This window comes from Periophthalmus magnuspinnatus, chromosome 20, assembly GCF_009829125.3.
Source record: "Periophthalmus magnuspinnatus isolate fPerMag1 chromosome 20, fPerMag1.2.pri, whole genome shotgun sequence".
In the NCBI taxonomy this organism is placed as follows: Eukaryota; Metazoa; Chordata; class Actinopteri; order Gobiiformes; family Gobiidae; genus Periophthalmus; species Periophthalmus magnuspinnatus.
In genome coordinates this window covers 22,587,445-22,602,422 of record NC_047145.1, presented here as the reverse complement: position 1 = coordinate 22,602,422, position 14,978 = coordinate 22,587,445, and the positions used below count along the sequence as shown (strand labels likewise).

At 41.6% G+C, this 14,978-nt stretch overlaps 1 protein-coding gene across 2 annotated transcripts in view; it reads right to left on the bottom strand.

Annotated features, from left to right (window-relative positions):
- The window catches only part of LOC117388238 (receptor activity-modifying protein 3-like), a 59,257-nt gene extending 46,329 nt beyond the window's left edge, over positions 1-12,928 (bottom strand). The window contains exon 1 of one of the 2 annotated variants that reach the window (XM_033985742.2): positions 12,432-12,928. In XM_033985742.2, the coding sequence (XP_033841633.2) occupies positions 12,432-12,483 (52 nt within the window). In that variant the 5' untranslated portion in view covers positions 12,484-12,928. The remainder of the gene's footprint in view (positions 1-12,431) is intronic. The other variant, XM_055230232.1, reaches the window with a different exon arrangement.
- Between the last annotated feature and the right edge of the window lie 2,050 nt (positions 12,929-14,978).

Below are 14,978 nucleotides of genomic sequence, written 5' to 3'. Positions count from 1 at the left end.
CTGTGAGGAGGAAGGACGAGCGCAGGAGCAGAAAACCTGATCAGACGAGTGATGGATGGACGGACGGAGTGATAAACGACAGAGGAGCGGAGGAGGAGGAGGAGGAGGAGGAGGAGGAGCGTGAACACAACAGGATGGGAACAGCACTTTGGACTTTAATGGAACGATCAGAGCAAATTACAGGACGGACGGTTTGAGAAAAGGTACGACATCGACGGCCTCGACTTTAAAGAACGCTCTGTTCCACCTCGTGATGTCATCGAGTGGGAGTTTTCACGTTAATAGGGACAATTTGTCTTTAGTTCAGTCGAGATGAGCAGCATTTCCAGAGATGAAATGATGAAATGATTCTATAAATGAAGGTGTGTGGAGTTTAAAAACACAGTGGAGCACTTCCTGTATCACCACATGGAGAGAGAGAGAGAGAGAGAGAGAGAGAGAGAGAAGAGAAAGAGGAGGGGAGGAGAGAGAAAGAGAGGAGAGAGAAGAGACACAAAGAAGAGAGATAAGAGGAAGAGATAAAGAGGAAGGGAGAGAGAGAGGAAGAGAGGAGAGGGAGGAGAGGGGAGAGAGAAAGCAGCAAGAGGAGAGGGAAAGAGAGGAGATAAATAAAAGAGGGGAGAGAGAGAAGAGACAGAAAGGAGAGATAAGAGAGAAAGGAGAGAGAGGAGGGTAGAGAGAGAAAGAGGGGAGAGAGAAGAGACAGAAAGAACACAGATAAGAGGAAGAGATAAAGAGGAAGGGAGAGAGAGTAAGAGAGGAGAGGGGAGAGAGAGGAGATAAATAAGAGAGGAGAGAGAGAGAAGAGACAGAAAGGAGAGATAAGAGAGGAAGGAGAGAGAGGAGGGGAGAGAGAGAAAGAGAGAGAGGGGAGAGAGAGGGGGAAGACAGAGAAAGGAGCAAGAGGAGGGGGGAAGAGAGGAGAGAGAGAGGAGAGACAGAAATGAGAGAGATAAGAGAGAGAGAAGGAGGGGAGACTGACAATTCCAGGACTGAAATGATCCAGATGATTCTATAAATGAAGGTGTGTGGAGTTTAAAAACACAGTGGAGCACTTCCTGTATCACCACATGATGACATCACAAGGTGGAACAGAGTGTTTTCAGTTTGAGAGAAGAACTCCGCCTAAATCTGCAGGTTTGTTTGTTAAACATGTGAGAATGAAACTAAACCCGACTCCAGGTCTGTGTGTGACGAGGAAACGACACCGTTAGCCTCGTAGCGTCGACATTTACGCTACGACGCTAACGGATAAAGCTTCATACTGGTACATTCACCACATCAAAATGGAGCTAAACCAAGAATAAACTGGAAAATAAAACCTGGACTAGACCAGAACTAAACAAAAACTAGAGCAGCACGAACCCAAGGCCAAAATAAGAGAAACAGGTTCAATTTAGAGCCAAAAAGCAACAAGTGTGAATCACAGACTGTTCAGCTAAAGTTTGTGTTTATGTTTATTTACAGACACAATAGTGAAATAAAAACCCCAGGATCATGTAGAGGGTTAATATGAACATTTAAGACCAGAATGAGTCTGAAGCAGCAGAGACAGAGAGAGGAGACACAAAAAACAAAACAAAAAAAAAACCTTAAAATAACAACAAAAAAACCTAACTAAAAAACAAAACAAAAAAAAAAATACTCAAAATAACTAAAAGAAAAAAAAATACTCACAACAACTAAAAAGATGAAAATAAATTTAAAAAAACTCAAAATAACTAAAAAAAAACAAGAAAAAAATGAAAATAACAAAAAAAGACAATAAACAAAAAAAAAACTCAAAGTAACAAACAAAACTTAAAATAACTCAAAATGAAAATAAATAAATAAATAAATAAATAAACTTAAAAAATAAATTCAAAATCACTCAAAAAAATGAACCCCAGGATCATGTAGAGGGTTAATCTGAACATTTAAGACCAAAATGAGTCTGAAGCAGCAGAGACAGAGAGAGGAGACAGATAAAAATAATAATAATAATTTAAAAAAAAATTAAAATAACAAAAAAACAACTAAAAAAACAACAAAAAACAACTCAAAATAACTTAAAAAAAATACTTAAAATAACAACAAAAAAAACACAACTAAAAACAAACCCAACTCAAAATAACTAAATGAAAAAAACTCACAACTAAAAAGATGAAAATAAACTTTAAAAAACTCAAAATAACAAAAAAAAAACAAGAAAAAAATGAAAATAACAAGAAAATAGACAATAAACTAAAAAAAATAAAAAAAAATAAAAAAAACCCTCAAAGTAACAAACAAAACAAAACTTAAAATAACTCAAAATGAAAATAAATAAATAAATTAACTTAAAAAATAAATTCAAAATCACTCACAAAAATGCAGGTACAGAGAGAGGACACAGTTTTTCAATAGAAAGTGAATTGGAGCCAGAGCTTTAGCCTTTAGCTTCTGCATCAAACACTTTCAGTTTTGCAAGTTTTGTAAAAATGAATTCTGCCCATTTTTCTGCTTCGACGTAACAGAAAAAACACAAACTAAAACCTGTTATTAGTTTGTTTTTGGGGAAACTTTATGTGTGAGACACAAAGGCCCAAACCCAGAGATAAAACTGAAATAATGATTTTACAAACACGCTCAGAGTTTGAAATTCTGGTCTTGAACTGTTTTCTACTGAATAAGAAAAAAAAAAACCTTGGAGTGCGGTGAAAAGAGAGTTTGGGTCTGCAGAGACTCAAACCTTCGCCTCATGAATAACAAGTGTGAAACTCCACAGATTAAAAGCAGAACATCACTGAGCTTCACAGACAGAAAGAGAAAGAGTCGGACTTTAAGCCGGGAGTCGGTCTGTGCCGTTCAGGAGGCGCTCGAGGGAAGACGGGATTAAAACGGAGCAGAACTGAGACGCCGCAACGTTAGAATGAGGTTTTATTCACAGCAAACGATAATATAACACAACGTCAAGGCTAACAAGTATCATAGCAACCGAAGAGCCAATCAGGAGAGAGGCTGTTGAAGGTAACGCCCCTTTCATCGCATCGCTGGGTTAACTCCGTAGCGTCGGATGCTCTCGCCGCCGTTAGACTCGCGGTTGTGAACTTTCCGTTACCGTAATTCTGCAAACAACTGTGCTTCATGTAAATTCAAATTCAATTGCGTCTCAAAGTAGAGACATGAGGCTCTTTAAATAACAAAATTATTATTATTATTATTATTATTAAATAAATAAAAAAAGAAAATACATTTTTAAAAAAACCCTCAAAATAACAAAAACATATAATAAAAATAACAAAAAAACTCAAAATAACAAAAAAACTAACAAAAAATCAAAATAACAAAAAAAAATAACAAAAACTCAAAATAACCAAAAAATAATAATAAAATAAAATAAATAAATAAACTAAAAATAACTCAAAAAATGAACCCCCGTATCATGTAGAGCAGGTTAATGTGGGTTTTGTCTGTTAGTCAGTAAAAATTGTACAAGTGAAAGTGTCAAAGTGGCGGCTCATAAACCGCAGCTTTAATCAGATAAAAACATGTTTAATTTTCCGTAAACACAAATCAGTTTTATTTTATTTCTGTGTTGAGAAATAAATAAAAAGCTCCATAAAAAACGATCTTCAACAGATTCGCTGAGCAAAAACATTCATCCAGCCCAAACTAATCTAATTATCCTCACTCCACAGAGGTCAAAGGTCAGAGCCGCCGTCCCCCTGATGTACCTGGTGTTAATAGAACACGCACGTTTAAATAGAACGCACACGTTTAAACGGCTCGTCACCCGCCGCGCCGCCGCTTCACGCCTCAGTGTTTGTCTCTGAGGCTCCAGGTGTGAGGAGCAAACACTGGAACAAATGAGCGTGCTAATGCTAACGCTAATGACGCTCTGCTTTGACAGACTCTCGCCGCCGCCGCCGCTGCTCTTCTTCTCTGGGTGATTCTTCGCAGAGTCGGCGCAGGTGTAAAAGCGGCGAGCGGCGAAATCACGACTGTTACGTAATTTAATTCACCGTTGAACCAAAGAGGAGGGAGAAAGTGCCACGTCTGTTTGTCTGCACCTGCTCGTCTCCATGGAGATGTTTATGCGCCGCAGTGTGGCTTTACCCAGAGACAAGAGCGTGGGATGTCAAAGTTAGAGTTCAGATCTGTGGAGAGGCGGCTGCTTCTCTCTTCCTCTCTCTTCTTCTTCCTCTCCTCTTTCTCTCCTGCATCTGTCTCTCCTCTTCCTCCTTCTTCTTTTTTCTCTTCCTCTCTCCTCCTCTGCTTCCCCCTCTCTCCCTTGTCTTCCTCTCCTCTTCCTCATCTCTCCTCCTCTTCCTCCACTCTTCTGCTTCTGTCTCTCCTCTTCCTCTATCTCCTCCTTCCTTCCCTGTCTCCTCTTCCTCCCTCCTCCTCTGCCTCTCTCTGCCTCTCTTCTTCTTCTTCTTCTTCTTCTTCCTCTCCTGTTTCTCTCCTGCTTCTGTCTCTCCTCTTCCTCCTTCTTCTTTTTTCCTCTTCCTCTCTCCTCCTCTGCTTCCCCCTCTCTCCTCCTCTTCCTCTCCTCTTCTGCTTCTGTCTCTCCTCTCCCTCTGCCTCCTCCTTCCTCCCCTGTCTCCTCTTTATCTCCTCTTCCTCTCTCTCTGCTCCTCTCTTCCTCTCTCCTCCTCTGCCTCTCTCTCTGCTCCTCTTCTTCCTCTCTCCTCCTCCTCCTCTTGACTCTCACATTTACTTTTTGATAAATGATAAGTTCAGTTAAATTTACCACAGAAATAATTGGATTTTCTGAAAAGTTTTTCTGTTTAAACATTTGAGTTTCTATTATTTGCAGTTGGTTTTACACGACTGGACCGATACCGAGCTCCTCCTCCGTCTGCTCCTCCTCCGTCTGCTCCTCCTCCGTCTGCTCCTCCTCCATCTGCTCCTCCTCCGTCTGCTCCTCCTCCGTCTGCTCCTCATCGTTTGCACCGGTCTCTTCTTGATAACGGAGCGGACGAGGGCGTTGGTGTGAGCGGTCAGTAAATGAAGCGTGTGTTGACCATATGGCGACTTTGATAAACTGCAGAGAGTTTGTTTTTCGAGCCTCAGATGAGCGAGGACGGCGAGGGTCAAGTCCTGGTCTTTAGCCTGAACGTTTAAGAGGAATCGGAATTTTTGGGGGTTTGTATTTCACGTTTGTGTCTGTAAATCCAGATCTGACCAACAGTAAAACCCAAAGTTAAATCTGTCACTGGACAAAGAGAAAGAGCCGCTCAGGACACAGTCTGCTGTCCATCTCCATCTCACACACACTGACCACTCGTTTGAGGAGAGTGAAGGTCAGATCTGAGCCACAGAAAAGAAACGGTTTGAGACGAGAGTTAAAGAAGCATTTTTGTGTTATTTTTGTCCTTCCTTCAGACGGACATGAGGCAGTGTCCAGCAGAAATCTGACCAGACCTGAAGAAGCGTCCAAACGTCTTCAGTCCAACTTTTGTCCAGTTGACGGGTTTAACTTTGGCTTTTACATTAGAGGAAGGTTCATAAAAACCTACAAGACCCAGGGTTTATCCTGCTCAGAGAGGAAGAGGAAGAGGAAGAGGAGAGAGGAAGAGGAGAGGAAGAGGAGAGAGGAAGAGGAGAGAGGAGAGGAAGAGGAGAGAGGAAGAGGAGAGGAAGAGGAGAGAGGAAGAGTGAAGCAGAGAGAGGCAGAGGAGGAGAGAGATGAAGAGGAGAGATGTTTATGTTTGAGCAGATGCTCCTCTCTGTGTCACAGATGAGACTCAGACTCGTCTCAGCTGCAGAAAGAACTCACAGCTCTGGACACACACACATAGACCCCTATACACACACACACACATATATAGACACACAGACCCCCACAGACCTACACACACACCCACACACACACACACAGCCTCGTCGCTCAAACGGCCGTCGACCTGTTTCACTTTCAGAGACTTTCTAGAGATGAGCAAAAAAAAAAAAAATCAAATTTCCTGCCTCTCATGGCTCAACGGGGCCGTGTGAGGAGGGGGCGGGGCCGTGTGAGGAGGGGGCGGGGCCGTGTGAGGAGGGGGCGGGGCCGTGTGAGGAGGGGATAGGACTAAACCAGGACTAAACCAGGACTAAACCAGGACTAAACCAGATCAGACCTAATCAGACCTCTACAGTTTAAAATGTTGCATCAGGGTCTTCAGCAGGACTCCTTGTTTCACTGCTTCATTTCTGCATGTGTTAGCATGTGTTAGCATATGTTAGCATGTGTTAGCTTATGTTAGCATATGTTAGCATGTGTTAGCTTATGTTAGCATATGTTAGCATGTGTTAGCTTATGTTAGCATATGTTAGCATGTGTTAGCTTATCTTAGCATGTGTTAGCTTCTTTAATGGATAATGCTGTTTCTGCTTCATGCACATAGTTCTGAGGCTGTTTTGTGGCACAGGTCCAAACAGCTTCAGGAGGTCACTCCTCCTCCTCCTCCTCCTATTCCTCCTCCTCCTCACTCACGTTTGGAGGGTGAAACGCTCCACCTGCTCCTCCCAAAGATGAACCAATCAGACGCCGGAAAACCTTAACACGCCAATTTTACGCTAATGTCTGATCTGTTCTAGTGTTTCCTCGTCACACACAGACCTGGAGTTGTGTTTTTTTTTGTTTCATTCACACATTTAACACACAAACTCTGCAGATTTAGGCTCAAACACTCTGTTCCACCTTGTGATGTCATCATGTGATGATACAGGAAGTGCTCCACTGTGTTTTTAAACTCCACACACCTTCATTTATAGAATCATTTGGATCATTTCAGTCCTGGAGTTGATCATTTCTACCGAACTAAAGGTAAAAGTCGCTGTTCACTTGAAAACTACCACTTGATGACATCACAAGGTGGAACAGAGCGTTTTGAGCTTTGGAGATGAAACAGACTAATAATAAATGAAACAAAACACAACTCCAGGTCTGTTTTTGAGGAAGTAACAGCATTAGAGTCAGTTTTACATAATATAGGACATTTAAAAGAACCCAGTATCCATATTAAAGTATAAATACGCAGTAGTTTCATATTAAAGTATAAATACGCAGTAGTAGCTTGTACTTTTTGTATAAATAGTGCCACGCCCCCTTTTTGTTTAACTAATCGATCGTCAGGACAAGTCTTTAGTCAACTACAGTCCTCGTTTCCATATTAATCACCAATTTAAAACAATATTATATCTCTTGAACGGTGAAAAGTCCTCAAAATGGCCGCTACAACACGAGGCTAAAACATAAATATAAATATGAGATTTGTCCGACGTTTCTCCTCGTGTTTTTTCTGCGAGGACCAAATTGTTTTGTTCTGTCAAATTAAACCAAGACCGTCGAGAATAATCTTTTAAAAGCGTCGGTCAAACTCAGAAAGACGAGTTTGTTTCGACAGCTCCAAGTGACTCATTTTGAATTTTTAAGAAAAGCAAAATACAGTTGAGCGTTTAGAATCGCGGCTCGGCGCAGGGAGGTTCGGCGCCTCAAGCTCAGCCGTCAATAGAATCATTTTCACATAAACAAAAGAAAAATCCAGCTCTCGGAGGTTTTCTTCCAAAGCAGAGCTACTTTCAGACCCGTGTGCAGGATTCTAATGACAAACATCGATTGTTGTTACGGTTCACTGACCTTTAGTGACCGCTCCAGCAGTGAGCTCAGCTCAGAGCTCAGAGACGTAAAACACACACCAGGAATTAAAGTCACTTTTGAAAATCTTATCTGGCAAGAAAGAAGACGCCAAAATACCAGAGCAGACAAAAAAGTGACAACGCATCAGGTTTTTTTTTTACAAAGTCTGACACAAAACGACAAAGAGAAAAACAGGGTTTTCAGTGAACATGTACTTCATGTTTACTTCATGTTTACTTCTTGTTTACTTCATGTTTACTTCATGTTTACTTCATGTTTACTTCATGTTTACTTCATGTTTACTTCTTGTTTACTTCATGTTTACTTCTTGTTTACTTCATGTTTACTTCATGTTTACTTCATGTTTACTTCATGTTTACTTCTTGTTTACTTCATGTTTACTTCTTGTTTACTTCATGTTTACTTCATGTTTACTTCATGTTTACTTCTTGTTTACTTCATGTTTACTTCATGTTTACTTCATGTTTACTTCACATTTATGTCACATTTTACTCATGTTTACGTCATGTTTCGGTCATTTTTATGTCATGTTTACTCCATGTTCATGTCACATTTACTTCATGTTTACATTGTATTTACGTCATGTTTATGTCACATTTTCCGTCATGTTTCTGTCACGTTTATGTCATGTTTACATCTTATTTATGTCATGTTTCGGTCATTTTTATGTCACATTTACATCATGTTTACATCTTGTTTACGTCACGTTTACTTCATGTTTACATTGTGTTTACGTCATGTTTATGTCATGGTTGTGCAAAAAACAAAAGGCATGATCTTTGGCAGAAAACTGCCTCAGAATATCTGTCTAAATATTGTGACCTTGGACGGTGCAGAAATAGAATTTGTCAAGCATCATAAGTACCTTGGTGAATGGTTAGACTCGTCCCTAAATTTTGAAATGCACATTAATAGTCTGTTTACTAAAGTGAAATCATGAATAGACTTCTTAAACCGTAACAAATCATCCTTCACACACTCTGATAAAGAGCTGCTAGTTAAAGCTACAGTCCTTCCTATTTTAGACTTTGGTGACAAACTTTATAGATCAGCATCAAAAACTTTGCTCCACACCTGGATGTTCTTTATCTTTAACATTCGTTTGTTACTGGTGCAGCGTTTAACACTCACCACTTTAGGCTTTACTCTCTGCTCAAGTGGCCATCTCTTCACACCCGCAGACAAACTCACTGCTTCATTTTCATTTACAGACCTTTACTGGTACGACCCCCTCATATCTCAGTTCAGATACACACAGCTGTCAGTACCAAAGCTCATTTCAGTTCTCTGCAGCAAGTGACTGGAACCATCTACAGCAGGATTTAAAACTCGGTTCTTTTGTTTCTCTCTCTGTTTTTAAAAGCTCAATCTGTTTAATTTTAAAAGATCACTGCACATGTTTTTAACCACTATTCTACCCTCCCCTTTTAATGTTTTATTCTTTGATTTGTGAATTGAATAAATAAATAAATAAATAAATAAATGGTTACGTTCTGGTTACATCATGTTTTAGTCACGTTTACATCATGATTATGTCACATTTATACCATGTTTACTTCATGTTTACTTCATGTTTACTTCATGTTTACTTCATGTCTAAGGTCCGGAGTGTAAGGACTGCACCCGTATCCCATGATGCAATGAGGCGTCTTTGGGATTTGGGATTTTATCAGTCGTTCATAAAAAATAAAAATAAAAAATAAAAAAGCTATTACACAAGATCAGGGCTTGAGCAATGAATCAAACAAATTTGATTAATTTGACAAGAGAGAGTTCTTCTCTCAAACTGAAAACGCTCTGTTCCACCTTGTGATGTCATCATGTGGTGATACAGGAAGTGCTCCGCTGTGTTTTTAAACTCCACACACCTTCATTTATAGAATCATTTGGATCATTTCAGTCCTGGAGTTGTCTCTTATCTCGACTGAACTAAAGGTAAAAGGAGGAGTTAACATGAAAACTACCACTTGATGACATCACAAGGTGGAACACAGCGTTTTGAGCTTTGTAGATGTAACAGACGAATAATAAAGTGTGACTCAAACATGTGAGAATGAAACAAAACACAACTCCAGGTCTGTTTTTGAGGAGGAAACATCAGAACGATTAAAGTCCATTTTGTCAGACCTTTAAAATGCTGTAAACTTCCTTAAATCACATTTCTGCACAAATCTGAATGTATTTTTTTTAATCTGATTGTTTCATTGCACAATATCTCTGTGAGAGGGAAAGTCACGAGGAAACTTGTTTCATAATAGTTCTCCTTTTCACAACTTTCACAAATATTTCAAAATCTCCCTCATTAAAAACCAAACCAAATGATTCTATAAATGAAGGTGTGTGGAGTTTAAAAACACAGTGGAGCACTTCCTGTATCACCACATGATGACATCACAAGGTGGAACAGTACAAACCTTAGAACAAAACCTTGGATTCAAACTCACACGCTTTGTTTCCAGATGAAGCTCTTTCTGTTTATATATTTACTCAAACGTGTCTGATTTTTCAAACATAAATCCAACTGTGATGAACTTAAGAACGCACAAACACGCTAACACAACACGCTAACACAAAACGCTAACACAAAACGCTAACACAACACACTAACACAACACGCCAACACAACACAATAACACAACACAATAACACAACACGCTAACACAACATGCTAACACAACACGCTAACACAACACAATAACACAACACAATAACACAACACGCTAACACAACACAATAACACAACACACTAACACAACATGCTAACACAACACGCTAACACAACACGCTAACACAACACACTAACACAAAACGCTAACACAAAACGCTAACACAATGCGCTAACACAACACACTAACACAACACACTAACAACACGCTAACACAACATACTAACACAACACGCTAACACAACACGCTAACATAACACGCTAACACAACACGCTAACGCCGCTCTGACACTAATCCACGGCGCCGAACAGCCACAACATTATAATTAAAACAGGCCAATCAGGCGTCAGGCCGACACCACACAGAGCCGTGCGTGTGGACGGCTCCTTTGAGGACGAGCGAGAATCGATTCAGCTCCTCGATTCACATGTAATACGATTTCACACATGACTTGGTCCGAGCTGGACGCGCTAACGAGGCCCGGTCACAGATATAGGTCAGGTATGTCCAGTGGTCCATGAGCGCGGGAGACGCTCAGCCGCCGAGTGCGAGGGTTAAGGAGGCGTTAAAGCGGCGAGAGGAGCGTCTGAAGTCGGTCAAATCGCTAAATCGTCCGCGTCGTTACGTTTACTCGGGTTGAAATAGTTAAAGTTTCCACGTTACGCCGTTTTCTGACGTGTTTTAATGTTGTTTCCTCATCACAGACAGACCTGGAGTTGTGTTTTGTCTCATTCACACACGTCTGAGTTTCTTCTCTCAAACTGAAAACGTGCTGTTCCACCTTGTGATGTCATCAAGTGGTAAAACAAGAAGTGAACCAGGTCTAAACGATCAATAACCCATGACAAAATCAGGTCTAAACCAGGACTAAAACTGAGACTTAAACTGGGACTAAACCGTCTGCCTTTTCTTTCTGAGTTCTTCTCTCAAACTGAAAACACTTCGTTCCACCTTGTGATGTCATCAAGAGGTAAAACAGGAAGTGCTCCACTGTGTTTTCATTGAATCCAAACATCATCTGCAGAATATGAGACAAGGCTTCGAAACTGGGCTGAACCATTCGGGTTTTGGGTTTTAAAGCGCCCACATTACACTCTGTTCCACCTTGTGATGTCATCATGTGGTGATACAGGAAGTGCTCCACTGTGTTTTTAAACTCCACACACCTTCATTTATAGAATCATATGGATCATTTCAGCCTCTGGAGTTGTCTCTTATCTCAACTGAACTGAAGTTAAAAGGAGGAGTTAACATGAAAACTACCACTTGATGACATCACAAGGTGGAACAGAGCGTTTTGATCTAATAAAGTGACTCAAACATGTGTGAATGAAACAAAACACAAGTCCAGGTCTGTTTTTGAGGAGGAAACGACATTAGAACATGGATTAAAGCTACAAGAGTCAGTTTTAAATCTGAAACTGTGCAGTGAATAAATCTCACTGTAGGGAGCATTATACTTATGATTAAAAACACATCATTTTGTCTCAATTTAAGAAGAAAATACAACATTTTTTTTTCAAATAGCAAGACCTGAACAGCAGAGACACTTTCTAACTTCTGCACCACAAGCATCTAAAGAGCAGTTTGATAAATAGATTTAAACATAACACCGTGATAAACTTGCAAAATGAGCCAAACAATTCAATTTAAATCAGAAAAAATAGATTATATTAAGGGTTTACCGTGATCCAAACGTCATTTCCATCTCATTAAAACAAAGCATTTTTGTTTAAATCGGGTTCACAGCTCAGAATGTGACAAAGTGTGGTCCTTCTAACCTTGTTTTATGCAAATAGAATCAAAATTAGCTTGAGAAACACTGATTTAACTGAATAAATGGAGAGTATTTCTAATCTAAATCACAAAACCAGCTGGATTCTGCGAGTTTAATCCAGTGATGGACACAAAGGGAACTGTTCCAAATGTGCTGCTGCTGTAAATTCAAACCCATGACGCAAAAAAAAACACCTTAAAATTCCAAAAACACCTGCTCAGAACTGCGCACAAGTGACACACAGCGCTGTCACATAATCCCAGCAGCAGAAAATTCACACAAGAGCAAAGAGAATGCGTAAAAATGGCACAATTACGCGCCATAGAGGCACAAAAGATCACAACAAATGCGTAAAAATGGCACAATTACGCACGAGACTTACCCAAAATCCCAACCACGAAAAGTTTGAGCAGCAGGAGCGCATTTGTCCCCATCCCTCAGGAGCGTCCAGTCCCTGTTTGAGTGAAATCCTCAGCTGTTTCTCCGGGGCACTGCGCGTTTGAACCGGACCATCATCTTTATCATCCGCAAACCAACAGCGCGGGATCCGCCATGCGCCAAAACAACTCCCGCTCCTCCGGTGTGGAGTGAAAACAAAATACAAATCACAGGATCCAGAAGGGAAAACAACACGAGAGGAAGAGATGGAGAGACAGAGAGAGAGGGAGGGAGAGGGAGAGAGAAAGAGCGGGAGAAGGAGGAGAGAGACAGAGAGAGAGACAGATCCGCGCGAGCTCCAGAGATGAGCGCGTGTCCTCTGCGCGTCAGGAGCACGAGCTCAAACACCGAGGAACAAGAGAACTGTCCCACTGCAACTGAGAGAGGAGAGGAAGAGAGGAGAGAGAGAGGAGGAGAGGAGGAGGAGTCAGGAGCACGAACACTGTCCCACTGCATCTGTACATAGAGGAGAGAGAGGGAGGAGAGGAGAGGAGAGGAGAGGGAGAGAGGAAAGAGGGAGGAGTCAGGAGCACGAACACTGCCCCACCGCATCTGAGAGGGAGAGAGAGAGGAGAGAAAGAGAGGAGGAAAGGAGAGAGAGAGAGAGAGAGAGGGAGAGGAGGAGTCAGGAGCACTACCACTGTCCCACTGCATCTGCACAGAGAGGAGAGAGAGAGAGAGAGAGGAGGAGGAGGAGGGGGAGTCAGGAGAACTGTCCCACTGCATCTGTACAGAGGGAAGAGAGAGGGAGGAGGAGGAGAGGAGAGGGGTGAAAGAGGGAGGGGAGGGAGAGGAAGGAGAGGGAGGAGGAGTCAGGAGCGCTATCACTGTCCGACTGCGTCTGTACAGAGGGAGGAGAGAGGGAGGAGAGAGGGAGGAGGAGGGAGTGGAGGGAGAAGGGGGAGAGAAGAGGAGGAAAGGGTAAAGATGGAGGAGGAGGAGAGGGGGGAAAAGGAAGGAGAGGGGAGAGAGGAGAGAGGGAGGAGAAAGGAAAGAGGGAGGAGAGGGAGAGGAGGGGGAGGGAGTGGAGGGAGAAGGGGGAGAGAAGAGGAGGCAAGGGGAAAGAGGGAGGAGAGTGGAGGGAGGAGAGGGGGAGAGGGAGGAGAGGGGAAAGGGGGTAGGGAGGGAGATAGAGTGAGATGGAGGAGAGGGAGAGGAGAAAGAGGGAGGAGAGAGAAGGAGAGAGAGGAGATGAAGGAGGGGGAGTGTCCACAGGGTTAAAGACACGGGCCGGTCCCAGATCATTCACTGAATCTAATGTTAAAAATGAACTGAGTTGTGTTGATTTTTATTAGATTCACCAGTTTCTGTCTGAACTTCACGTAAACGTCATTTTCAAAGGTAAAAACATGAAATTCTCTTTAAATTTCTGTTTTTCTCGTGTCTCGTGTTGGATTTTAACATAAAGTTCAGTCTGGACATAAATTAGGCCTTTAGACTCTGATTGAATGAAGCCCCGCCCCTCGTGCGCTCACACAGGGATCTTATTGGTTGAGCGACACTTCCCTCTAGTGGTGAGACTTTGCATTACAGGTTAACAAATGAACACTTCAGTGAAATACTTAACATTTTTACACTTAAAGTACATTTTTTCAGGTACTTTAATACTTTTAAGTCGATTTTTGCATGTGATACTTTTACTTGAGTAACTTTTTACCTCTGTATCTGTACTTTCACTTAAGTAACAAAACTAGTACTTCATCATCGCTGCACTCAACACTCAACCCTAAACTAAATGGGTCAAATGTGTGTTACTCTCTGTGTTTGTGAGTGTTGAGGTTTGGTTCTGTCTCCCTCAGGTTTTAAACTGCGTGTCTCCTTTTCCCAAAAGGTTTCAGAGTGGAGCTTTAATCAGCATTTTACAAACAGGTGACAGATTTATGCAAACGACCTCATCCTGTGTGTGACTTGGCCTCAGTTTACAGCAGTGTTCAGTAGCGTTCAGTCACATTAAGTGGGGTTCAGTTGTGCTCACTTCTCCTTCTCCTCCTTCTCCTTCTCCTTCTTCTCCTTCTCCTCCTTCTCCTTCTCCTTCTTCTCCTCCTTCTCCTTCTTCTCCTTCTCCTGCTTCTCCTTCTTCTTCTCCTCCTTCTCCTTCTTCTTCGTCTCCTTCTTCTCCTTCTTCTTCTTCTCCTTCTTCTTCTTCTTCTTCTTCTTCTCCTTCTCCTTCTTCTTCTCCTCCTTCTCCTTCTCCTTCTTCTCCTTCTTCTTCTCCTCCTTCTCCTCCTTCTCCTTCTCCTTCTTCTCCTCCTTCTCCTTCTTCTCCTTCTCCTGCTTCTTCTTCTCCTCCTTCTCCTCCTTCTCCTTCTCCTTCTTCTCCTCCTTCTCCTTCTTCTCCTTCTCCTGCTTCTTCTTCTTCTTCTTCTTCTTCTTCTCCTTCTTCTTCTTCTCCTTCTCCTCCTTCTTCTTCTTCTTCTCCTTCTTCTTCAGTTTGTTGGTCGACAGTTTTTTGTTTTGAAGCAATGAGGCATTTTTTGTTTTGTTTTGTTTT